This window comes from Arachis hypogaea, chromosome 16, assembly GCF_003086295.3.
Source record: "Arachis hypogaea cultivar Tifrunner chromosome 16, arahy.Tifrunner.gnm2.J5K5, whole genome shotgun sequence".
In the NCBI taxonomy this organism is placed as follows: Eukaryota; Viridiplantae; Streptophyta; class Magnoliopsida; order Fabales; family Fabaceae; genus Arachis; species Arachis hypogaea.
In genome coordinates, this window is record NC_092051.1 from 27,590,535 (window position 1) to 27,616,407 (window position 25,873).

The 25,873-nt window shown below is 34.2% G+C and overlaps 1 protein-coding gene and 1 long non-coding RNA gene across 2 annotated transcripts; one reads left to right on the forward strand and one right to left on the reverse strand.

The window, feature by feature from the left end:
- Nucleotides 1-8,513: 8,513 nt before the first annotated feature.
- LOC140179940 (uncharacterized) lies at nucleotides 8,514-11,485 on the forward strand. Its single transcript, XR_011874137.1, has 4 exons — nucleotides 8,514-8,684; nucleotides 8,777-8,830; nucleotides 8,908-9,064; nucleotides 11,204-11,485. It is a non-coding gene; the product is annotated as an uncharacterized lncRNA (long non-coding RNA).
- Nucleotides 11,486-23,415: 11,930 nt separating this feature from the next.
- On the reverse strand, nucleotides 23,416-24,768 carry LOC112756910 (protein MAIN-LIKE 1-like). Its single transcript, XM_025805515.1, has 3 exons — nucleotides 24,697-24,768; nucleotides 23,932-24,069; nucleotides 23,416-23,850 (listed from the first exon to the last, which is right to left on the reverse strand). The coding sequence occupies exons 1-3, from the start codon at nucleotides 24,766-24,768 to the stop codon at nucleotides 23,416-23,418; spliced, it is 645 nt and encodes a 214-aa protein (XP_025661300.1).
- Nucleotides 24,769-25,873: the final 1,105 nt, after the last annotated feature.

A 25,873-nucleotide genomic window follows, 5' to 3' on the forward strand; every position in this document is an offset into this window, starting at 1 on the left:
AATGGATCAGATTTGGAGACTCAGAACTTTACAGCTTTGGCCAATTCAATTCATAATTTCAACAATAATTCAAGCAGTGTTTCTAGAGGAAGAGGACGAGGAACCCGTGGAGGTAGAGGTGGAAGAGGAGGAAGAAATTCAGCACCTAAGATCTGTTCTTATTATCACAAGGCAGGGCATCTTGTGGATACTTGTTACCACAAACATGGATTTTCACCTCATCTACAGAGGCAGAAATGGCCACGAGAGACTAGCAACGGAGCTATGGCTAATCATGTTGTTGCTGGAATTGAAGAGAGCAGTACCAACAATATCAAGCAGGACAAGGAAGCTGATGGTCAATCCCAATTCAATCAGAGTTTGAGAGATGCACTGATTACCTTTCTTCGGCAGGAGTGTGCATAGTCATCTCAAGGAGCAAGTGTGAGAGATGTCAATCAATCAAATGCAGGAAGTTGAGGTATACCTTTAGAGACTTATACACTTTGCATGAGCTCTCATATTGCACGATTATTGTCAGTAAAAATCTTTTTCTCAAATTCTTGGGTGCTTGATACAGGAGCTACTGATCATGTATCACACTCATTGCATTTTTTTACAAATTTTAGACATATTAGGCCGATTCTGGTAAAATTACCAGATGGAACACACACAACTGCAACTATAAATGAAACTATGGTATTTTCAGCTACATTCTATCTCACGGATGTGCTGTACATACCAAGTTTCAACTTCAATCTTTTATCTATTTCCAAACTTACAAAAGACCTGCATTGTGAATGTGTTTTTACTGACAAACTTTGTGAGATACAGAATCAGACCTCTTTGAAGATGATTGGCACAGCTAGAGCAAAACATGGATTATACATGATGGATTTTCCTGCATTAGAGTTAGCACACAAGGACAACATGGAAAATACAACATACAATAGGAGTACTAGGATTCTAGATCCACAAAGTCATAGTGACAAGATTTTACTTTCTTCTAATCTTAGGACAGCAAATTTGGTTACACAAACTTCATGTTTTTCTGTTGAGAATTTATGGCATTTTAGATTGGGTCATGTACCACAAAACAAATTTGATATTATCAAACAAATATATCCTTGTGTGCAGTTTCCTACATCTACTTGCTCTAAACCATGTGATTTTTGCCATTATGCCAAGCAAAAACGGTTACCATATACCCTTAGTGAAACAACAAGTTTAAACAGTTTTGATTTAATACATATTGATATCTGGGGGCCAATGTCACTTATTTCTCTACAAGGTTATAAATATTTTTTAACTGTAGTAGATGATAAAATCAGATTTGTATGGATTTATTTCATGAAATTAAAGTTAGAGGCCAGCAGTTTAGTTCAGAATTTTGTTGCTTATATGAAAACTCAATTTAATTCTCAAGTAAAGATTATTCGAACTGACAATGGTCCTGAGTTTAAACTTGATATTTTTTATAATTCACAGGGTATAGTGCATCAAACATCATGTGTTGAGACACCTCAACAAAATGGTATTGTTGAGCGGAAATACCAACATATTCTCAACATTGCAAGAGCATTAATGTTTCAATCATCCTTGCCAAAAAAATTTTGGAATTTTGCTATTGGTTTAGCTGTTCATTTAATTAATAGACTTTCGACTCCAGTTTTAAAAAATAAAACCCCTTATGCTACCTTATTTGGCAAGGATGCGGACATCAGTAACCTTAAAGTGTTTGGATGCTTGGCTTTTGCTTCAACGTTAATTCATGGACGAAAAAAATTTGATAAACGAGCACGAAAGAGTATTTTTCTTGGTTGCCCACTTGGCACAAAAGGATATATTTTGTTTGATATTCACACTAGAGAACTATTTTTGTCTCGAAATGTGGAGTTTTATGAACATTATTTTCCTTATAAATCCTTTCATGATGACATGACCAAAAATTTTATAAGTGCTTCTTCTCTACCTATTGCTGATTCTAATTTTAATGAATTTGATCTTTTCACTTATGATTCTTTAGATGCATTTCATCCATCTCATGTAAATTTTGATTCTTTTCATGATCCTAGGGACCCTACCTCACTCACTGATTCACATGTAGTTTCTACTAGTCCACTAAATAATACATCATCTAATTCTCATTCAAATGATAATATGCATCATAAGGATCTTAGAAGATCAATTCGTACACATAAACCACCTTCTTATCCTCAAGATTATCATTGTATGTTACTTAGAACAGGAAGCTCTAGTAACCAATCATGTTCTAAGCGGTACGGTCTATCTCACATGGTGGATTATGGGAAGCTATCCCCTGCCCATAAAGCCTTTTCCCTAGCAATAACAACAACAGTTGAACCGAAGACTTATGAACAAGCTGTGCAGCACGAATGTTGGAGAATGCAATTAGTGCGAAATTGCTTGCTCTTGAGAAGAACAAAACTTGGTCTATCACTTCTTTGCCTCTTGGAAAGCGCCTCATTGGATGCAAGTGGGTTTTTAAAGTGAAGTTTCACCTAGATGGTAGTGTTGAACGCCACAAAGCACGTCTTGTGGCTCAAGGTTTTCGTCAAAGAGTTGGCTATGATTACTTTGATACATTCAGTCCGGTTGTAAAAATCACTACTTTACGACTTATTCTTACTCTTGCTGCGGTACATGATTGGAAACTTCACCAATTAGACGTCAATACAGCATTCTTGCATGGTGAGTTGCAAGAAGAGGTTTATATGAAACCCCCCAAGGTCTCGATATTCCAAATGGTGCTGTTTGTAAGTTGAATCGTTCTTTATATGGCTTGAAACAAGCAAGCCGTCAATGGAATTTAAGATTAAGTGGTTTTCTTCAGCAACATGGCTTTATCAAGTCTCCTCATGATCACTCTTTGTTCACCAAGCACACTAACCTCGGCTTGGCTATTATTATTGTTTATGTTGATGATCTTGTTTTATCTGGAGATAATCTATTTGAAATTGAAGCTATTAAAAAGGCTCTTGATGCTGAATTTAGTATTAAGGACTTAGGCCGGTTGAAATTTTTTCTTGGAATAGAAGTTGCTCGTAGTTCTGAAGGGATTGCTTTGTATCAACGTAAGTACACTCTTGATTTGCTTGAGGAATATGGTATGTTGGAAGCTAAACCTACTTTAGTTCCTATACTGTATAATGGGAAACTTTCTAAGGAGAGTGGCACAAGATTACAAGATCCATTACAATATAGAAGACTGCTCGGACGACTCCTATATCTCACCAATACTCGTCCGGACATTGCTTTTGCAGTTGGGAAGCTCAGCCAATTTTCGGATTGTGCAACTGATGACCATTACAAGGCAGCACTACATGTTCTTCGATACATCAAGAAATCTCCTTCTAAGGGTCTTTTCTTCTCTTCAAATAATGATCTCAAATTGACTGGTTATGTTGATTCGGATTGGGCAACTTGTTCCGATACCCGTCGATCAATAACTGGGTATTGTTTTTTCTTAGTTTCTTCATTAGTGTCTTGGAAGAGTAAGAAGCAAACAACTGTAGCATGTTCTTCCTCAGAAGCTGAATATCGTGCCATGGCACAAGCAACTCGGGAAGGTTAATGGCTTCTTTATCTTCTTAATGACTGCCATGTATCTCATCCTCACCCAATCAATCTCTATTGTGACAATCAATCTGCGCTGTACATTGCAACTAATCCGGTTTTTCACGAAAGAACGAAGCACATTGAAGTAGATTGTCACATTGTTCGTGAAAAGTCTCAAACAGGGGTGCTGAAATTGCTACCTATTAAATCAGCTCATCAAACGGCTGATTTACTTACTAAAGCGTTATCACCGGGTGTCTTCGAATCTTTACTTTTTAAGTTGGGCATGCTTGACTTACACGCCCTACTTGAGGGAGGATATTCTGATGATAAGAGGATAAATGTTTCATCAAGCCTTAATTCAAGGGAGGATGATAATAATGTTGCTGAACTTGCAACTAATTCGATCAGTTTCAACTTGAGGGAGGATGTTGGAGATGATATTAAGATGGTATCTAATGGCTCACAAAAGCAAGCTGTAACTAATTATGGTTGAATAACTATAGTTAATTTATTTACCATATTGAGTTAGGTTTTAGTAAGGTTAATTTTCTAATAGCTATAAATAGTGGATAACAATATGTACTCCCTGGTACTCGGTGGTTCATTTTCAATTTTAGGTTTTGTATTTGTTCATATGACAAATCTACTGAGTCTTCTTCTTCCGCCTCAATATTATTTTCTTCACTAAAATCAGATCTAGACCTCGATTTCTTCACACAGTTCTGCCGCTGAATTAACATAAACCAACGATGTTGCAATTTCTTTAGATACTGAGTTTAGGATCTAAGTGCTTACCACATTGTTGATACATTGCCAATTCTCAAATGGAGGCCACTCAGATAAAGACGCGTAAAACGTCTTTTTTTTAAAGATGCTTTCATGTTGTGTTTTAATTGGTTTCTGTATAATTTATTCGGTGTTTCTCATCACATATTATTAAATTCTTCAAAAGATTTTCTTTCCAGAAACAATAAAAAATATTTAATTTGGACTAAAACAAAAAAGGTAATAAATTAACTATTAGATTTTTTTAAAAGATTATTTACATAAAAAAAATATATCACATTCATCTATATATATATATATTTATATATATAAAACAAGCTCTTAAAATTTTTATAAATAAAAAAAATTAATTTTTATTCGTATAATATATAAAATAATTACTATATTATTATTATATTATAGATTAAAATTTACTAATTTAAATTTTGTTTTTATTTTTAATATAAGCATTAGAAATAAATAAATTTTTTATAACAAGATGTAATGTAACAAAATATATATAATATTAATTAGTTTTTAAAAAATTCTGAAAAGATGATTTTTTTTAATAAAGTGTTATTAAAAATTAATATTATAAAAACTAATTTCAACCAATATGATATAATAGGTTATTAAATATATTTAATACAGCTTCTTCCTGTCCAGCAAGATGTCTTCTGTCGAGAAGGTTATATCTGCACTCTGGACTTTCTTCATTGGTGCTTCCATGAATATAAATTTTTATTGAGTTTGAATTTTAAATAATTTTTAATTGAATTTCGAATATTTTTATTTTAAAGAATTAGAATATTTTAACATCATTTTTTTCGTATCTTTTTAATTGAATCTTTGATTTTTTAAATTATAAACCTTATTTATAATTAAGAGTAATATTTTAACACCACCAATTAGTCACACATATAAAAATACAAGAACAATTCTATTGGCATAATTATAATCTAACTTTATAAGCAATACAATACAATGAAACTATATATAAGTAATATAACTAAATTTTATCTACATCTATATATAGTCACATTTCATAAATAATATAATTAAATTATATTTATGTTTATAATTAAAATATGAATAAAAATACAAAAAATTATCAGGATAGTTAATTTTTTTCGTTCATAATTTTTTTTATTTTTGTTGTGAAAATTTTAATTATTTTAATAATTAATTATTTTTTAAAAAAGATAATTGAATAACACAAAAAAGTCTTAATGATTAAAAAATAATTGAATAATTATATACGATAAAAAATTAATATTATTAAAAAATAAAATTAAACTTTATTTTAAAATTAAAAATAAAGTTTATTTAAAAATAAAATTAAAAATCATGTTTTTTTTCCAAAATTTATCTACGAGTAATTCTATAAATATTTTATGATGAATAAAAATATTAAACTCGTACTAAAATTTATTTTAATAAAATTTATTTTTATTCTACTAAACGTTAAATAAACTATTGAAAAGAATTTTGTTTCCTCCATTAGAGAAGAATGATAAACTTCCATACTTTTATTATGTTATGGCAATAATTTGGCCTGTTATTTTTTAATGTACATAATAATAATAATAATAATAATAATAATAATAATAATAAACAAGTATATCACAGTAAAAGCCAATGAGTAATAGCTCAAATGGCATAGTCTCCCCATACTCAATTAAGAGGTTGCGGGTTCGAGTCTCCTAACTTTGGTAAAAAAAAAAAAAAGTATATCACAGTAAAAAAGGAAGCACGTCACCAAATAATTTATCATTCGAATTATATATGAATCAAATTGATAATATGAGGGCTAACACTACAAAAATCAATAACAAAGTTAGAGACTTACAAAATCTTTCTTAAGATCATAGAAAAAAAAACGTTTATATTTGTGTGATATATAAAACAATTATCATATTATTATTATTATTACATTATATATATATATATATATGAGCAAAAAAAGTTCAACTGTTTTAAAGTAAAATTTTCTTTTAATATTTGATTAAATGTTCTTGTATTTAGTACTTTTTTTTGGCACTTCCTCTTAGTTAAAAATATAATCATTATAATTTTTTAGTTATTATTGCTAGGGGTGTTTACAGATGGGATATGGCTGAAATTTCGATCCAATCCGCACTAAACTCATTATATCAAATTCGATATTCGCACTTTTATGTTTGGATCAGATATCAAATATATCCATAAAATAAAAAATATTTAAAAATTTTATTTAAAAAAGTCAATAATTTTTTTTTTACTTTTGTAAACATATTTACTTCTATCTGATTAGAGTGTGGATCCAATTCGATCCAATCCGATCATCTTACAGATCAGATCATCCTCAAATTACAGATCAGATACGGATAAATACTGTGGATTTATATGGATATGATCTAATCTATGAACACCCCTAACTACTACTATAGGTTCATTGTTGCAAAAGAATGCTTCTTTTATTATAAACCATTATTAGATCCTAATTACCATTAAAACAACTTAATGGTCAACAAAGAGATAATACCTATTGGTCTCTGAAATTATGTTCGTATTTGAATCCATAGTTGTAAAAACCGAACTGGATCGGCTGGTTCGACCGAAAAACTAGTCCTTAGACCGTTTAAGGAATAAAACTGGTGTGAACCGGTAAGAATCGGTCTAACCGAACTGGTCTGCTTGAAAAAATTTTTAAAATGTCTCCACAAGGTCTCGAACCAAGAACCTTGGAGCAAAAATATCCTTTACTTGCCACTTAGCCATTGCAATTCTAAGTAATATATTTGACAAATACTAATTATATAGTATACATAAATATCTAATTTAATTTAATTTTTATTTTTTTCTATTTTTAAAATTAATTATATTTTAATTATATACCATTATTAATATAAATATAAATTTCACTAAAAATTTATTAATTTACTTGATCTATTTTATTCCTAGTATTGTGATTAAGGTTATTTGTTTTGATGTTAGTGTTAAAATCTACTGATATTATAGTTAGATGATAGGCTTTGTGAATTAATTATTTTTTATTGTGTCAAAATAAGATACTATTGTAGTATTAAAATTTTATAATTTTTTTATATTAGTTATTTTTAGAAGTTGAGACTTGATTCTTCATAAAATGTTAGTGAAGATATGTATTTCAAATTTTAATTTTAAGTTTTTAACTATTTTATATTTTATATTTACGTGAGACCGGTTTTATCGGTTCAACCAGTGATTTATCGGTTGAATCAATAAACCAGTGAACCAGTAGCTTGACCGGTTCGATCACTGGTTCGGTTCTAACAAGTAACAACTATGTTTCAATCTAATTTCAAAAATTTCGATTTACTCAATTTAGTCTCCCAACTTAATAGTTATGACTCACATTGGTTCCTAATCTTATTTTTGTCACTGTCTCACAAAATCGTTAACGACATGCTGAGATGGACTAACGACTGTTACTTTATACATTCTAGCGACTGTTTGATGTAGCAATTGAAATTTTTCTTACTTTTTTTTTCAACTAAACACTTAAAACCCTAATATAAGTCACGGATACCTAAGTTAAAAAAATCAAACTAAGTAAATTGAAACTTTAAAAATCACATTAAAGCTCGAATATAACTTCAAAATAGAACTTTAACTTATGTAGTGATTAATTTAAATGAGAATCAAATAAATCAAAATTCAACATAATTTTTATCAATGTTTTCAAATTTGAAATTTCTATACCAAAATTAACTAGGATTTTTCTTTAAATTAAAAATTTAATGAAATAGTAACTTTAATTATCTTAACCAATGTCCTAATTAATTACTTTTATGTCTTAAAAAAACTGTATATGAGAAGAAAATAATTAATTTGTCTATTTTAATAAATAGTTTTTTTAATAAAATGAAAGAAACTATTTTTTAAAATTTTTTAAGAACTAATTAATATTATATATATTTTGTGTAAACCCCGCTAGAATCGGAAAATAATTAGTCAATAAATCGAATTTTAAATAGGAAAATTAAAAATGCAAAACTAGTATCAAAATAGGATAGAGCTCATCAAAACGAGAATTTTGATACCAATTTTGAAAATTTGGCCCAAAATCGAACCGGGAGGACCAAACCGGTTGAACCGGAGCCTGAACCGAGCCCGTGGGTCCAACCGGACCCAAACACTTAAAGAAGACAGCAGCTCCTTCTTCCCCCATTTGCATGCAACGCAGCAAAACAGATTTGGGGAGGAAGAAGAGCCCCCAAACCCTTAACCTCCTTTGATCCACCATAACTCTTCCGTCCGGGCTCCGATCGCCGCACCGTTCGCGGCCACGCGCTCAGCGCGTCGAGCTCTACCTTTCTATCCGAACAATTTCACTGGTAAGCCTCCTATTAAGTTCAGAATCCCTATCCCTCTTTCTTTGGTAAACTTGGAAACCTATGGTGAATCTTGTCCAATTTCTATGTTCTAGGTTCAAGTTAGCTTCCGGAACTTGTGGGCTCAAGCTATTGAGCATATGGGTATGGTAAGAACACCCTAACCCTAGCTCAATCTTATTTTTGGTAATAGAAAACTGAATTGGAACATATATATGTGTATTAGGTGTAGTTTAAGAGGGTGTTTATGCATTGGACTTGAATTTGGATTACTTGGAGCTTTGTTGGTGACAAGGCTTACTTTGGGGCTGTTTGATTGAGCTTGGAGGGGCTGTGATTTTGTGTTGAGAGGCTGCCTTGGGTGAATTAAGTGATCGGCCAAGGTATGGTTTAAGTTTCGCACGTTTAATATTTACGGTGTTGTGAAAACTTAGGTTAGAGGAACCATAGGATAAGTTGAATTGTTTGTTGTATTTAATGATTAGCCTTGTAATGTTGTTGGGATAGATTTGTTGGTGGATTTATATATTGGAATTATGAGATGTGGAAGTTATTAATGGTGTGCTCTTATATTTATTTATGATGGATTAGGATTGGTGTTTGTTAATAAGGATGTAGAGTTGTGTTGTGGTGGTATTGCATATGCTGTAACTAATTATGTAATGATTAGAATTGCATGAGACCAAGTCTGGGCTAAACTTGGGAATATAAGGAACTAAACTGGAAAATTTGGAACCTTTTTGTTAAATATACAATTTATGGCAAATTTTTAAAGTTAAGTTGTTAAATCTGTCCTGCAGCAGAAAAGGTTAAACAGGGCAGCAACTTGTTTGTCTTGCTACGACTTCTACGAGTTGAGTTTTGGAGCGAAACTAATTTTGTTATAAAATTTGATTAACTTGCTTTATTTCTCTAAAACTTCAGAATTTTAAAAGTTGAGGATTGGGAGTTGCGAATTTTTTAATATTGGTGGTCAAAACTGAAAAGAAACAGATTTCAGCAAGCTATGCATCAACTTTCAATACTTGTAACTCTTAGAATTGAATAGCAATTGGGTTGCAACCAAGACACAGTTGTTTTTGGATGAGCTAGGAGTTTCCAAATCAAAATTTAGCTTAATTGGAGTTTTGTAATAAAAGTTATTCAAATTGAAAGGTACTAAGCTTGTTGGTTTCAAAAACAGATTTTGACTCATTTTTACTTAACTTCCAGGTAATGTAACGTCTTCATTAAAAATGATATTAACTCAAAACTAATTGAGAAAGAAACCTGGATAAGTGAAGTTTAACTACATTAATTTTTAAATTCATTGGATTTAACTTGAATTTTATATTGAATTTTGAATATCACATGTTGCTGCTGTTTTTCTGGTTTTATGCACTGCAGAACAGTCACGGTTTTTCCTTTATTCCTAAGGCTAGAAAAATCAGAAAATTATGATCTTTAGTTTTTTAGAAAGCTTATTTCAAGATGAACGCCTGGACATAAAGTTCGTGCAATTCCGAGTTCATTTGTTATATTAAGAACAGAAAAGGAAATAGAGTGTCGAGGATGTCTTAGTGATAGTCATGGGTTCGAGAAGTTAAAGTTTAATCTTCGTGTGATGTGATTGATTTGATATTAGAGTTGGGTTGATTTTAAGATTATTCGATATTAATAAGGTTGAGAAGAGTTTGATAAATAGTTTGGTCAGGACCCAGAAAGGATAATTAAGATGAATTATAAGGGAATGATGATGAAAAATGTGAAAGGGAGGTTGTTTATAAAAGGAGTTAACATGCCATGGCTTGATGAATGATTAAATAATGATTATGACTATGAAATGGCTTATGAATGATGATATCTGAGATACGAGTTTCCCTGGGTAAAAACCGTGGCTCACCACCACGTGTTCCAGGTTGATTCTCGATACTCTGTTAACCCTACGTCGTAAGGGTGACCGGGCACGTATAAATTCCCGGGTATGGATAACCCCCATTGAGTGATTTATATGATGATTGAATGTGAACTCTATGCATAGACTCTTGGGATGCGCGACGGGGGACAGTCTAAGGTTTTCGGACTTGTCGGGTTGGCTGGATAACCGACAGATGGGCCCCATCAGCCATAGGACAGGCATACATCATATGCATTTGTTTGTTTTGATTGCTATGCATTTCCTGGGTTTGCCTAATTGATATATATCACCTGCTATCTGTTATACTTGCTATTTGTACTATCTTCTTATTACTTGTGCGTGACCTTGTTTGGTTGCTTGTTTCTGTTGTATTGTGGATGATGGAGGGATGGAGGAAAAGGAGAAATGGTTTGGTGTTAGATTAGGATTGAAATTGAGTAAGTTAGGTAGATTTAGAATACCTACCCCTGTTATAGCTTCTGTTTAGTAATTAAGTTGGATAATTGTATAACAGAGTTCTAGGACTGCCTATGGCATTCTCAGGACCGTATTTCTTATGCGCGTGGCACTTTTACCATGCTGAGAACCTCTGGTTCTCATTTCATATTGTATTGTTGTTTTTCAGATGCAGGTCGAGAGGCTCCTCGCTAGGCGTCTGGATCTTAGGAAGCGAAGTAGTCCTTGGGTGTATTTTGGTTTTCTATTTGTATATATGTATATATGTATTTAGCTTACTCTCCAAGTAACTTATGTATGCTGCTCCTCTTAGAGGTTGAGGAAGAGATAGGAGTTTATTTTGGTATTTTGGTATATTTTGGGATACCTATGTATGTTCATATGTATATATATATATATCCTCTGGCCAGCCTTAGCTTCGCAGGCTAAGTCAGGGGCTAGTTATGCTGTTTCCTTGGCTTTCCTTTATTCTTTTGCTTAACTTTATCATGTTCCTATTAGGTTTCTTAGCACGCAAGTAATCCTTTCCTGAGCGTTGCGCTTTTTGTTTTGCGATTTTGTTTTACCTGTTTTTCAAGGCTCCTAGTTAAGTATCTTTTCTCTATTATTATATATATATTACTATTCTTAGAGGTCGTAATACCTTACTAACTCAGTCTTATGACTTAAGCATAAGATTAAGTATGGTAGGGTGTTACATTTTGTTACACTACATTTAGTTATAAAAATTTTATTTATTTCTAATGCTTATATTAAAAATAAAAAGAAAATTTAAATTAGTGAATCTTAATATATAATATAATAATAATATAGTAATTATTTTATATATTGTACGAATATAAATTAATTATTTTTTTATTTATAAAAATTTTAAGAGTTTATTTTATATATATATATATATATATATATATATATATATATATATATATTTTGATGAATATGATATATTTTTTTTATGTAAATAATCTTTTAAAAAAATCTAATAGTTAATTTATTATCTTTTTTGTTTTAGTCCAAATTAAATATTTTTTATTGTTTATGGAAAGAAAATCTTTTGAGGAATTTAATAATATGTGATGAGAAATACCGAATAAATTATACAGAAACCAATTAAAACACAACATGAAAACATTTTTAAAAAAAGACATTTTATGTGTATTTATCTAAATTGCCTCCTTCTCAAATTGTTCTGAATTTAGCGCAGGATTAGGTCTAGGAATTGTGCCTTTGATGAAATCGAGTTTTCTCTTTGCATTGAGAGCCTTCTTCATAGTCCGGCTCCATAAGTGATTATTTTTTCTGAGTTATTGTGTAACTAAAATCAAGCTTAGTTGATCTATCTCGGAGAGAAAGAATGGATCTGCCATAGTTGTAGTGCGTGAGCTCTGTTGTGTGATGAGTTCAAGATAGGATTGAAAGAAGAAAGTAGAAGTAGAGATCGAAGTGAGAAGTAGAAGAATGCATGCAACATGTTCGATGAAAGGTTTCAGAAATGTGAGACAATCTGTAATGTAGTGTCTCCAAAAAAAAGATGACGAATCAATGAGAAAGAAATAAAAGGAGATGTTAGTTAATTTCATTTGATATCATATTAGTTCAGAAACTTTGGTGATGGAAAATGAATTATTCAACTGAGAATGAATATTAAGAATATAAAAAAATACATACTTATATAAAAGGAACATCTCACTAACTAGTTGTAATAGTAACTAATTTAATTACTAACTATTAAATTAAATACATGTGAGTGTAATAAAGTAAATTGAGTTTTTTTAGAATATACACCTGGTGTAATAAACAATAATTGTTTAAAAGCTAAAGTATTATTTTGTTTCTTAATGTTTATATCGAATTTTAATTTGATTTTTAATATTTTAAGTGTCTTATTTCGTCTAAAAAAATTTTAAATATCTTATTTTAATCCCAAAAAAATTTTAAGCGGGTTCAATATTGTTCGACTATTAAATTTAACACAAATAATGAACCAATAGTATTTAATTTCAGTATGTAAGTAAAATTGATCTACTAACGATCACTAATATAAAAATTTTTTCTTTAATTTTTAAACATTGATGATTAATTGTTAGGATTTAGAATTTTGAACAAAAAAAATAAAAAAAAGAAATATCACAAAAGGGTTTTAGTTATTTTTTTAACACATAGAAAAATATATAATTTAACTAATAATATTATTAACATCTTGAAAGAGCCTAGCAACGAAACGACACAAATGTCCAACACAAGAACAATATGGAAGCACTCACAACACAATATGGCAGCAACTATAACAAGTAAATATAGCAAGTAAAGCAATAATAAGAACACACCGAGATTTTAACGTGGAAAACCCTCTCAATGTGAGAGGTAAAAACCACGAGTCGTCCAGACCAATGAAATAGCTCCACTATAATCAAATGAGGTACAAGAGAGTCTCAAACAAAGCACAAAAATGTGCATATAACCAGCCAAAACATCAAAGCACCAAAGCTCACAAATGAAAAGCAAGAAGATGAAATATACCCAAAAATAGAGCTACTGTCGAAGCCAATTTCTCCCTCTTCAGACCTCCAATTAAAATCTCCACCGTCCAGAATAAAGAACAAGATGTGAAGAATCTACAGTTTAAATTTCACGTCGATCCAACGGTGAAAGAATGAGAAACTGCCGTTCCAAAATTGCTACTCTGTGTAAAAATGGAAAACCTAATTTCTCTCTTGCGAAGCCAATTTCTCTCACTACAAATCCCCAATCAACATCTCCACCGACCAGAATGAAGAACAAGATGATAAGAACATGCAGTTTAAATTTCAAGCCGATCCAACGGTGAACAACTGAGAAACTGACATTTGAAATTTACTGCTTTGGGCAAAAACGGGAATTCTGTTTTTCCCCTTCTCTCTCACTTGGTGGCTACTCTCTCTTACTCTCAATGACCTCCAAAAATCTGAACTAGGGTTGTGGCACAATGGGTACAAGAGACACCCTCAAAATATTGGACTTGGGCCTCACAAAGGAGAGAAAAACCCAACAAATCTCCCCCTTCTCGACTAGGTGGAGGCTCTCGCCATTCCGGCGATCAAACAACATGTTTCAAACTTTTCTCTTGACAATGCTTTTGTCATCATATCAGTACCATTGTCATCAGTGTGAACTTTCTCAAGTTCCAACAACTTTGAATCTAACACATCCCGTATCCAGTGATACCTAACATCAATATGTTTAGATCTCGGATGAAAAGTAGAATTCTTGGCAAGATGAATAGCACTTTGGCTATCACACAACAACACATAACGGTCTTGCTTGAAACCAAGTGCTGCAAGAAACTTCTTCATCCACAACAACTCTTTACATGCTTCAGTTGCTGCAATAAACTCTGCCTCTGTGGTAGAAAGTGCAACACACTTTTGTAGCCTTGACTGCCATGAAATAGCTCCCCCTGCAAACTTGACCAAATAACCTGAAGTATACTTTCGAGAATCAATATCTCCTTCCATGTCTGCATCAGTAAAGCCAACTAGCAAAGGTTTCTCACCACCAAAACTCAAACTCAAGTTAGTTGTACCTTTGAGATATCTCATAATCCATTTAACAGCATTCCAATGTTCTTTACCTGGATTAGAGAGAAAACGACTCACAGTACCAACTGCATGAGCAATGTCTGGTCTAGTACATACCATAGCATACATCAAGCTTCCAACAGCTGAGGCATAAGGAATTTCATCCATTGCTTGTTTCTCCTCATCAGTGGTTGGACACTGCTTGGTACTCAACTTAAAATGAGGAGCAAAAGAACTAGCAACACATTTGGCATCATTCATGCCAAACCTTTGAAGCACCTTCTTTATGTACTTCTCCTGTGACAAATAAAGCTTCTTGGAATCTCTATAACGAGTAATAGTCATGCCCAAAATTTGTTTGGCAGGACCCAAGTCCTTCATAGCAAAGAACTTACTCAACTGTTTCTTCAACTCATTAATCCTCAAAGCATTCTTGCCCACAATCAAAATATCATCCACATAAAGCAAAAGAATGATAAAATCATCATCAGAAAAATTTTGCACAAATACACAATGATCTGAAGTTGTCTTACGGTAACCATGCTTCCCCATAACAGATTCAAACTTCTTGTACCACTGTCTTGGAGCTTGCTTCAACCCATAAAGACTCTTCTTAAGCTTGCACACAAAATCTTCCTTTCCTTTAACAACAAAGCCCTCCGGTTGCTCCATGTAAATCTCCTTGTCTAAATCACCATGAAGAAAAGCTGTCTTCACATCCATTTGCTCAATCTCCAAATCAAGAGACGCTGCTAATCCAAGCACAGCACGAATGGATGACATCCTCACAACAGGAGAAAAAATCTCCTCATAATCAACACCTTTTCTCTGGCTGAAGCCTCTAACAACCAATCTAGCCTTATACCGAGGCTTAGAATTGTGTTCTTCATTCTTGATTCTGAATACCCATTTGTTCTTCAAAACTCGCATACCCTTCGGTAGCTTCACCAACTCATAGGTATCATTCTCAAGCAAGGACTTCATTTCTTCTTGCATAGCTTCAAGCCATTGAGCTTTGCTTTCATCTTCAACAGCCTCTCCAAAGCATTCAGGTTCTCCCCCATCAGTCAACAAAACAAACTCATGCGGAGAATACCTTGACGAAGGCTTTCTCTCTCTTGTAGACCTTCTAAGTGCATTTGCAGGAATTTCTAAAGCTGGTTCTTCATCTTGATCATCATCACCAACTTCATCAAGTATTGGATCAACTGTTCCATCTTCACCTGCACTTGTATCATGCTCATTATTTTGAACTTCAACTCTACCATCTTCTACCATAGGCATAGAGGGAGTAATATCCAAGTCAGAAAAATCATCACTAGGCTGAACCATTGGCTTCTCAGCATTATCAACATCCTTCAATGTTTGGTCTTCAACAAAGACAACATCTTTACTCCAAATCACCTTTTTGTTAACAGGATCATAAAACCTGTAACCAAACTCATCCATGCCATAGCCAATAAAAATACATTGCCTAGTCTTTACATCAAGCTTAGATCTCTCATTTTTAGGAATATGAACAAAAGCTTTACATCCAAAGACTCTTAAATGATCATAAGAAACATCTTTACCTGACCATACCTTCTCTGGCACTTCAAATTGCAAGGGAACACATGGTGTTCGGTTCAAGACATGAACAACAGTGCTCAATGCTTCACCCCAAAAGGATTTTGCCAATCCAGACTGTGACAATAAGCACCTAACTCTTTCAACCAATGTTCTGTTCATCCTTTCAGCCAAGCCATTCAACTGAGGAGTCTTCGGAGGAGTCTTCTGATGTCTTATACCATGCTCTTTACAATAAGCATCAAATGGACCTGAGTACTCACCACCATTGTCAGTACGAATGCATTTCAACTTCTTCCCAGTTTCTCTTTCAACAGAAGCTTGAAATTGCTTGAACACATTCAAAACTTGATCTTTGGTCTTCAAAGTGTAAACCCATAATTTTCTAGAATGATCATCAATAAAGGTTACAAAATAGATAGACCCTCCAAGTGTTCTTGTCTTCATCGGCCCACATACATCAGAATGCACCAAGTCAAGTATCTCTGACTTCCTTGAAGGTGGGTGGCTCTTGAAAGAAACCCTGTTTTGTTTCCCAGCAAAGCAATAGTTGCACTTTTGCAAAGTAACCTTACAACCAGATAAAAGATTCCTCTTGGATAACATATTCATGCCCTTCTCACTCATATGACATAATCTCTTATGCCATAAATCAGTTTCATCAACAAACTCAGCAGCATTGACAACATCTTTCACAATCTTTGCTTGAGTTAAATAAAGAGTAGAGTGTCGAGTACCTCTAGCAACAACCATGGAACCCTTGGTGAGCTTCCAACTATCACGAGAGAATGAGCTATCCAAGTCTTCATCACACAACTTACCAACAGAAAGTAAGTTCAACCGAATATCTGGAACATGCTTCACATGCTTCAAAGTCAACTTGGTACCGTTGGAGGTTTCCAAGCAAACCTGTCCAACACCGGCACATTTTGCAACACCTTGATGAGCCATTTTTACATCACCAAAATCACCAGGAGTATAGGACGTAAACAAATCCCTCCTAGATGTAACATGAATAGAAGCACCGCTATCAATCACCCAACTAGTGCTATTATCAACAAGGTTAACAGATTCAAACTCCTCAACAACAAGAAAATCATCATGAGTTACATTAACTTTGTCTTCCTTGCTACCATCATCTTTATTTGTGCTCTTGTCTTTACTTGCCTTGGCTTTCTCCTTCTTTAGCTGCCAACAAAATTTCTTCACATGTCCCTTTTGACCACAATGATGACACTCAATATTCTTATACTTTCCTCGAGACTTGCTTCTGCTTTGATCTTTACCTTTAGGACCTCGACTTTTGCTTCTCCCCCTAAACTCAGAAACAAGAACATCTGAATGTGTAGTCGATGTACCTTGTGACTTTTTTCTCATCTCTTCATTCAAAACACTGCTCTTGGCAAGATCCATAGAGATTACACCATCAGGAGCAGAATTAGACAATGACATTCTGAGAATTTCCCACGAGTCTGGTAAGGAGCCAAGAAGTAACAATCCTTGAACCTCTTCATCAAACTTGATACCCATGGAAGATAACTGATTCATAATTCCTTGGAAATTATTCAAGTGATCTGTCATTGATGTCCCATCTGTATACTTCAAAGCCAACAACTGCTTGATCAAAAACATCTTGTTATTCCCAGTTTTTCGAGCATACAACTGTTCAAGCTTAATCCAAAGGGTCCGAGCATGTGTCTCTCCAATAATATGGTTCAACACATTATCGTCAACCCACTGCCTAATATATCCACAAACTTGTCTATGCAACAAAGTCCAATCATCATCAGATTTATCATTAGGCTTCTCTGTACCAAAAACTGGTGGATGAAAATTCTTGACATAAAGCAAATCTTCCATTTTTGACTTCCACAAATCATAATTAGGACCATTAAGAGTGATCATCCTACTAGTATTAGTATTAGCTTCCATTGTTCACAAACTCACAAGCCCAGAAAAATACCAACAAGCTCTGATGCCAGTATGAAAGAGCCTAGCAGCGAAACGACACAAATGTCCAACACAAGAACAATATGGAAGCACTCACAACACAATATGGCAGCAACTATAACAAGCAAATATAGCAAGTAAAGCAATAATAAGAACACACCGAGATTTTAACGTGGAAAACCCTCTCAATGTGAGAGGTAAAAACCACGAGTCGTCCAGACCAATGAAATAGCTCCACTATAATCAAATGAGGTACAAGAGAGTCTCAAACAAAGCACAAAAATGTGCATATAACCAGCCAAAACATCAAAGCACCAAAGCTCACAAATGAAAAGCAAGAAGATGAAATATACCCAAAAACAGAGCTACTGTCGAAGCCAATTTCTCCCTCTGCAAACCTCCAATTAAAATCTTCACCGTCCAGAATGAAGAAAAAGATGTGAAGAATCTACAGTTTAAATTTCACGTCGATCCAACGGTGAAAGAATGAGAAACTGCCGTTCCAAAATTGCTGCTATGTGTAAAAACGGAAAACCTAATTTCTCTCTTGCGAAGCCAATTTCTCTCATTGCAAATCTCCAATCAACATCTCCACCGACCAGAAAGAATAACAAGATGATAAAAACATGCAGTTTAAATTTCAAGTCGATCCAACGGTGAACAACTGAGAAACTGACATTTGAAATTTACTGCTTTGGGCAAAAACGGGAATTCTGTTTTTCCCCTTCTCTCTCACTTGGTGGCTACTCTCTCTTACTCTCAATGACCTCCAAAAATCTGAACTAGGGTTGTGGCACAATGGGTGCAAGAGACACTCTCAAAATGTTGGACTTGGGTCTCACAAAGGAGAGAAAAACCTAACACATCTATATCATTTATAAGATAAAAATGAGACGTTTAAAATATTAAAATTTGACTTAAATATAGTATTTTATCCTGATTAAATTAGGAACTCCTTACATATATGGACACATATTAGATGTACTACAATTAATGAAGATAGTATAAAAAGAATAATATTAAAAATATTTTTAAATTGATCAAATAACCTATGAGTCAACAAAATCATAATCTTACGTAACGTTGTTACTTTTTATAGTTTACAGAGAGAAAAGTAGAGCTTAAACCATGCTTAAAATAAGATAATATTGAATTTGCTATCTAAATTTTCACCAACAAAATTTTTTTTTTAATCAAAGAAAGCTTAACACAGTAGAGTAGAGCAAAGAAACCAAACAATAAGTACTACAAAAAAAATTTATGATTCTGACATTGCCATTAACAACCAAAAGGATCACTGCCAGTTCATGCTGCGTAGCTCAGAAAGGTCCTCCTTTGTATGATATCAACACCTGATTTTTTATTATCGAAAATCTTAGCATTACGTTCTAACCAGATGTTTCAAATCACTGCAAAGAACTCAGTCAGTCACTTCTTCTACTCTTGTTTTTGTCTGTGCATACCAATCCAACTCTCAAACAGTTCTTTTATGGTTTCAGGAATAGCCCAATCTTCACCAAAAGACCTCAACCAATTACACTACACCTGCCATGTTAATTCACATAAAATAAATAAATGCTGAGCAGATTCTACCTCCTTCTTACATAGTACACATATACTATCACTATGAATAATAACGCCTAGTCTATTCAACCTTTCTTTGATATTAACTCGACCAACAAGTACAAACCATCCAAACAGCTCAATTAATTTAGTGTATGAAATTGAATGATTCCTTAATTTGGTGCTAAAATCTTTCAACAGTGAATTATGTTTTTGTATGACGAAAGAATTAATATATCACGATAAAAAATTTACGTGTAAAAATTTAGAAACTAAATTTAACATTATTTTTGCATGCAATTTAATAGACTTTTTAAGAATAAAAAATAAATAAAAGAAAGAGAAACACTTTTGAGTTTTGACCACAAGCATGAGTTGCAAACAGGTAATTTTTTTAACCAAGTATACATTTTTTACTTTCACGAATTGATAAACTAGTTATATACTTTTTAATTATATATATTTTAAAATCATTTTATAATGATAAATTGATATAAAATGGTTTTATTACATAGCTAGTTTAAATAATTTTACTAAATTTTTATTTATACTTTCACAGTTTAGAAATTCCTAATTAGATTTTGAGAATAATTTCAATTATTTGCTTACAAAATATTTTGGAATTTATCTTACGTATTTCGTACTTTTTAACAAAAAATGTCAGCAATGATTTAATTAAAATTTTTTATTTGAGATAGAGACTCAATTATAAATTTATAAACTATAAGATTTAATTAAGATTTTAGTTAAATTATAAATTAAAAATCAACATAATAATTAAACAAACGAGAATCATTTTTCTATAGTATCTTAAAAAATTCTTTTTCTATGTTATACACACACAAAAAATAGCTATTGAATCACCACTCATATAGAATAAATATTAGAACATACAATACTCATCAAAGTTATATAAATATATATAAAATATCTATTTTTTGTTATGTAGCATTTTTTTTTTAAATTTAATCACTTGATAAACACCTTGGTCTTGTTACATTCTTCTTAAATTTTGGAAAAAAAAGATTCAAATTTCACCTAAAACCGCTTAAATTAAAGATTAATAAAAAGAAAAGTCAAATATAAAAGAAAAAAAATTATTGATAGAGTAAATTATTATTTTTATTAAAAATTTAAAAAATTAAAATATTCATACATGTAAAACTAATTTTATATCTATAAAAATAAAAAATATTTTTATTTATAAAAATTTAAAATATTAAAAATTAACAAATACATAAAATTAAAGTATGATTATTTTTATCACATGAAAATAATCTTTTGTAAAACAAAATTAATTTTATTTATTTATAGACATATTAGTTAACATTTTGAATCTTTACGAGTAAGATTATTAATTTATTTTTTAATATAAAATAAATTTAATTATTTTGTTAGTTTATAATTATCATACTTTTAATTAAATATTTAGGGTTTAAAAGTTATAATTAGATCTTTATATTAAATAAAATATTTATCATTACTAATTATTATTCATTAAAAATAGGGCAAAAAACCATATTAAGCCACATGCAGAAAAGTTTAACCAAAATACGCCAAACAGAAATTTGTTTCAGCAATAAGCCAAGAGGCATTTTTATATAAATCGAACCACCAAGGTTCGAACTGTATTAGCTAGTAATTCGAACCAAGTTGGTTCGAACTAGTATTGGAAAATTTTGAATAATTCGAACCGGATAGGTTCGAACCAAGAAAGCATGTAACTCGAACCTAGTTGGTTCGAATTATGGGGAGAGAGCTTGGTTGTAGTAATTCGAACCAGGCTGGTTCGAATTACATGCTTTCTTGATTCGAACCAACCTGGTTCGAACCATAGAGAGGTTGATTGTAGTAATTCGAACCACCCTGGTTCGAATTACGTGTATCATGGTTCGAACCAGGTTAGTTCGAATTAGTACGAATCAGAGCTCTATATAAACGCTGTAAACGTGAATTGCTCTCATTAGAGAACGTAAGATGGCTAGTGAGGAGGAGAGTTTTGCTGTTTTGGTACACCATAAAGGATCCATCAAGAGGAAAACTCGGTCCGGAGTGAAGTTCACAGATAAGAATCCTCTCTATATTGTGGTGAATCGAACGACAAGCTATGATGACTTGGTTAGAGCTGTGCTGATGAAACTTGGCCTGGAAGGTGCGAAGCGGATTAAGAAGTTTTTCTATCGCATTCCAGTCACGATCCTGCACGATACGGTGAAGTATGATTGTCTGACGATTGGTAGTGATGAGGACCTCCAAGTCATGTTTCTTTGTCGGAGACAGTTTCCGGAGGTCCGCACACCAGAGTTGCTGGCAAAGCTGGTTGATGTGGTATCCAGCTCAGGGGGTTCGAACCGGAATACCGCCAATGTAGCCACGGCAGCTGGCTCCAGTTCGATGGCTGCTGTGGCTTCTTCCTCCGTCCCAGTTTACGAGCCAGCGGCCCAACTTGTCGCCTCTCCGTCATTTGCTGTTGATTTGAATGACGGCGTCCGCGACGAGGTAGGATCCTTTGATGTTATGGCAAACGCTTTACAGGGCGTTCCACCGGTTGGCGTCGGAGACGGAGAATTGGGTGATCCTGATGAGGACGACGTTGAGCCCGAAACGATTGAGGACGATAGCGGGGACGAGGTTCAAGCGGCTGGGCCTGCATTGGCTGGCGGTGGTTCTAGCTCTGGCACACAGCAGTATCCACCATATTTTTCTTCTCTGGATCTGGACGCCATGACGCATGAGGTTGCGCTAGGTCACCCTGTTGGATTCGGAGCTAGAGATGCGGAAGGAAATGCTGGTCTCACAGAGTTCCAGGTTGGTCAGCAATTCCAGGATAAAGATGAGGCCCTGTTAAGTGTGAAGACTTACAGCATCCGGCGAGGGGTACAGTACAAGGTGGTGGAGTCCGATCACCGCCGGTATGTGGGCAAGTGTTCCGAGTTCGGGAATGGGTGCACATGGTTGATTCGGCTCAATCTCCGGAAGCGGAAGGGCATTTGGGAGGTCAAACGGTACAATGGCCCTCACACTTGCCTGGCCACATCCATATCAAGTGATCACAGAAGTTTGGACCATTCTGTGATTTCGGCGTTCATTATGCCAATGGTCAGGGCTGACGCATCGGTTAGCATCAAGGTGCTCCTCAACGCCACGGCAGCGCATTTTGGTTTTAGGCCGACTTACAGGAGGGTTTGGATGGCGAAGCAGAAGGCCGTTGGCATCATCTATGGTGACTGGGATGAGTCATACAGCGAGATACCTAGGTGGGTGTTGGGTGTCCAGCTGACGATGCCTGGTACTGTTGCGGTCCTCAGGACGAGCCCGGTTCTAGTTGGAGGACAAGTTGACGAGTCTCAAGCTTATTTCCACAGACTTTTCTGGACTTTCCCTCCGTGCATCGAGGCATTCCGGCATTGCAAGCCGCTAGTCAGCATTGACGGCACACATCTATATGGTAAGTATGGGGGAACGTTGCTCATTGCGATTGCACAGGACGGGAACTCCAACATTCTACCTGTCGCATTCGCACTAGTAGAGGGTGAGAATGCGGAGTCGTGGACATTCTTTCTCTCGCATCTACGGCAGCACGTGACCCCGCAGCCCGGTCTGCTGGTTATATCGGATAGGCACAACGGTATCAAGTCTGCGCTTGAGGCCCCGGACGGAGGTTGGTTACCACCATCTGCGTACCGTGCATTCTGCATACGACACGTAGCGGCTAATTTCGCCCTAACCTTCAAGGGCAAAGACGCTAGGAGGCTAATTTCACAACATGTCTGTTTGCCACCCTGCACATGCACCGGTACAACCAGGCCAGTGCTGCCGAACCCCAGCTGTACGTACCCAGCTCCTCCAGCCTCGCTACATAGGGAAGCCATCTAATGTGAATCCGGTTGCCAGACTTGTCCGCAAACAACTGCGTGCCTAGCAACATCATGATGTACGCACGGACATATCGACGAACAGTGTCATCATCTGCATCCTCAGGGCACTCACCAAAGGTCTCCTGAAACCAGCTGCAGTTCACTGCGTACTTCTGAACCTGACTGGGAGGAGGTATAACTCCTAGCAACTCCTGGAACCAGACCCAGGGTGGACGGCCTCCATCGATGTATATATGGAACTCTGACAGGCACCCGCTCACGTAACGGCCATCGACTGGCAAACCCAGCTGGTATGCCACGTCCTGGAGTGTGATCGTGCACTCTCCGAACGGCATATGAAAAGTGTGCGTCTCGGGACGCCATCTCTCCACGAATGCACTGACGAGCGCCTCGTCTAGCCGGAACCACCGGTCGTTCAGCCTTGCAAGATGGTATAGCCCTGCCATCTGCAAGTATGGAATGTATCTGTCATCAAGACGCATGCCCTGCTGCCGCCTCATGCTCCTAATGCATCGCTCGGGCTGCGCATGAAAAGAACCGCATACTGAGATATATAACTACACAGGTTTTACAGTAAACCGGTTCACATAAACCGGTTCACAGTAAACCGGTCTACGTAAACGGGTTTACATAAAACGGTTTCCATAAACGGGTTTACATTAACCATTTTTCTAAATTAAACAGCATAACATTACATGAAGGATAACTAACTGGAAAAGAAACCCCTAAACCACACAACTAAACCGCTAGCATATACCACAATTACCGAGACCCATTAACAAGAAACAAATTCAATAAACCGGCTTACTTAAACCACCTAGCATTAAACAACTACCATAAACCACATAAAAAAACCGCTTGCAAAAATCGCTAACAAAAACCGCTAACATAAACCACCAGCATAAACCACTACCAAAAACCACTGACTTAAACCACTAACAAAAACCACTACCCTAAACCACCACCCTAAACCACTAACATAAACCACTAACTTATACCGCTAGCTTAAACCACTATCATAAACCACCTACAAGATCCCCTCACCTAAACCGCCTACATAAACCACTAACATAAAGTACCATCTAACTAAGATACAAAACCACTAACGCACAAGTAACGCTAGGATCAAAAAAAATTTCCGTACTAACCTCGTCGTTGATGACCCCGGCGATATGAGCGACTCCGTCCAACCGATATAACCGTGCCGGATCGTCCTCCATCAGCAGACTCGTCCGTTCAGGTCTTTCTCGGAGAGAATCTGGGTCGTTTTCTCTGGGATTTTGTGGGGTAGGGGGGAGGGATAATGGTTCGAATGAGGGTGATTCGAACTCCTTTTATAGTCGAATCACACATAATTCGAACCAGCCTGGTTCGAATTATGAAGGAGTGTATTAGGAGTAATTCGAACCGACCTGGTTCGAATTACATGGACTCGAATACAAAGCATAATTCGAACCACCCTGGTTCGAATTATGTGTTATTGAAGTTCGAACCATAGTGGTTCGAATTATGTATGGGAGAAGTTCGAACCATCTTGGTTCGAATTATTCAAAAATGTAGAACACTAAATCGAACCATTTTGGTTCGAATTATGAAGGAGTGTAATTCGAACCAGCTTGGTTCGAATTGTATTAAAATACACTTTGGCTCATTGCTGAAACGAAATTGGATTTGGCGCATTTTGGTTACAAGTTTCTTGCTCTGGCTCAATATGGTTTTTTGCCCTTAAAAATATGAAATATTTGTTTTTGTGTTCTAAATTATAAAATATTACACAAATATTTTAAATTTATTAAATTTTTAAAAAGATAACAATTAATAAAAACTAAGGTTAACCACAAAAAATGTCCTCAAATTATTTAAACTTTGACAAAAATACACTTTAATTTTACTATTGACAAAAATATCTTTAAACAATTTAAAAATACAACAACAATATCCATCAGTAAATATATATTTTCATAAAATATCTTTGAGATTGAATTTTGATACAATTTTTTGCAAGTATGATTATAAAAGTAAGATATTATTATACATAAAAATTGGTCACTTTTCGTTAAGTATATATATTTTTATAATTTTTTTATTAACAACCAATAATACTTTTAAAAAATCACAAAATAATATATACTTAACAAAAAATTACTAAATTTAAGCATAATAATATCTCATTTTTTTAATCATGTTTGCAAAAAATTGCATCAAAATTCAATCTCTAATATATTTTTTGAGAAATACATATTTAATGTTAGATAATCTTGCAAAAAAATTAACATTAAATATGTATTTCTCAAGAAATACATTAGAAATTGAATTTTGATACAA

Excerpts from the sequence above, each read along its gene's own strand:
- LOC112756910 (XM_025805515.1), bottom strand. The coding sequence starts at position 24,768 with ATGGAGGACGATCCGGCACGGTTATATCGGTTGGACGGAGTCGCTCAT. Across the intron at positions 24,070-24,696 it reads CCGGGGTCATCAACGACGAG|CCCGAGCGATGCATTAGGAG; the intron begins GTTAGTACGGAA and ends TTTCATGCGCAG. Across the intron at positions 23,851-23,931 it reads TCCGGCTAGACGAGGCGCTC|GACGTGGCATACCAGCTGGG; the intron begins GTCAGTGCATTC and ends ATCACACTCCAG.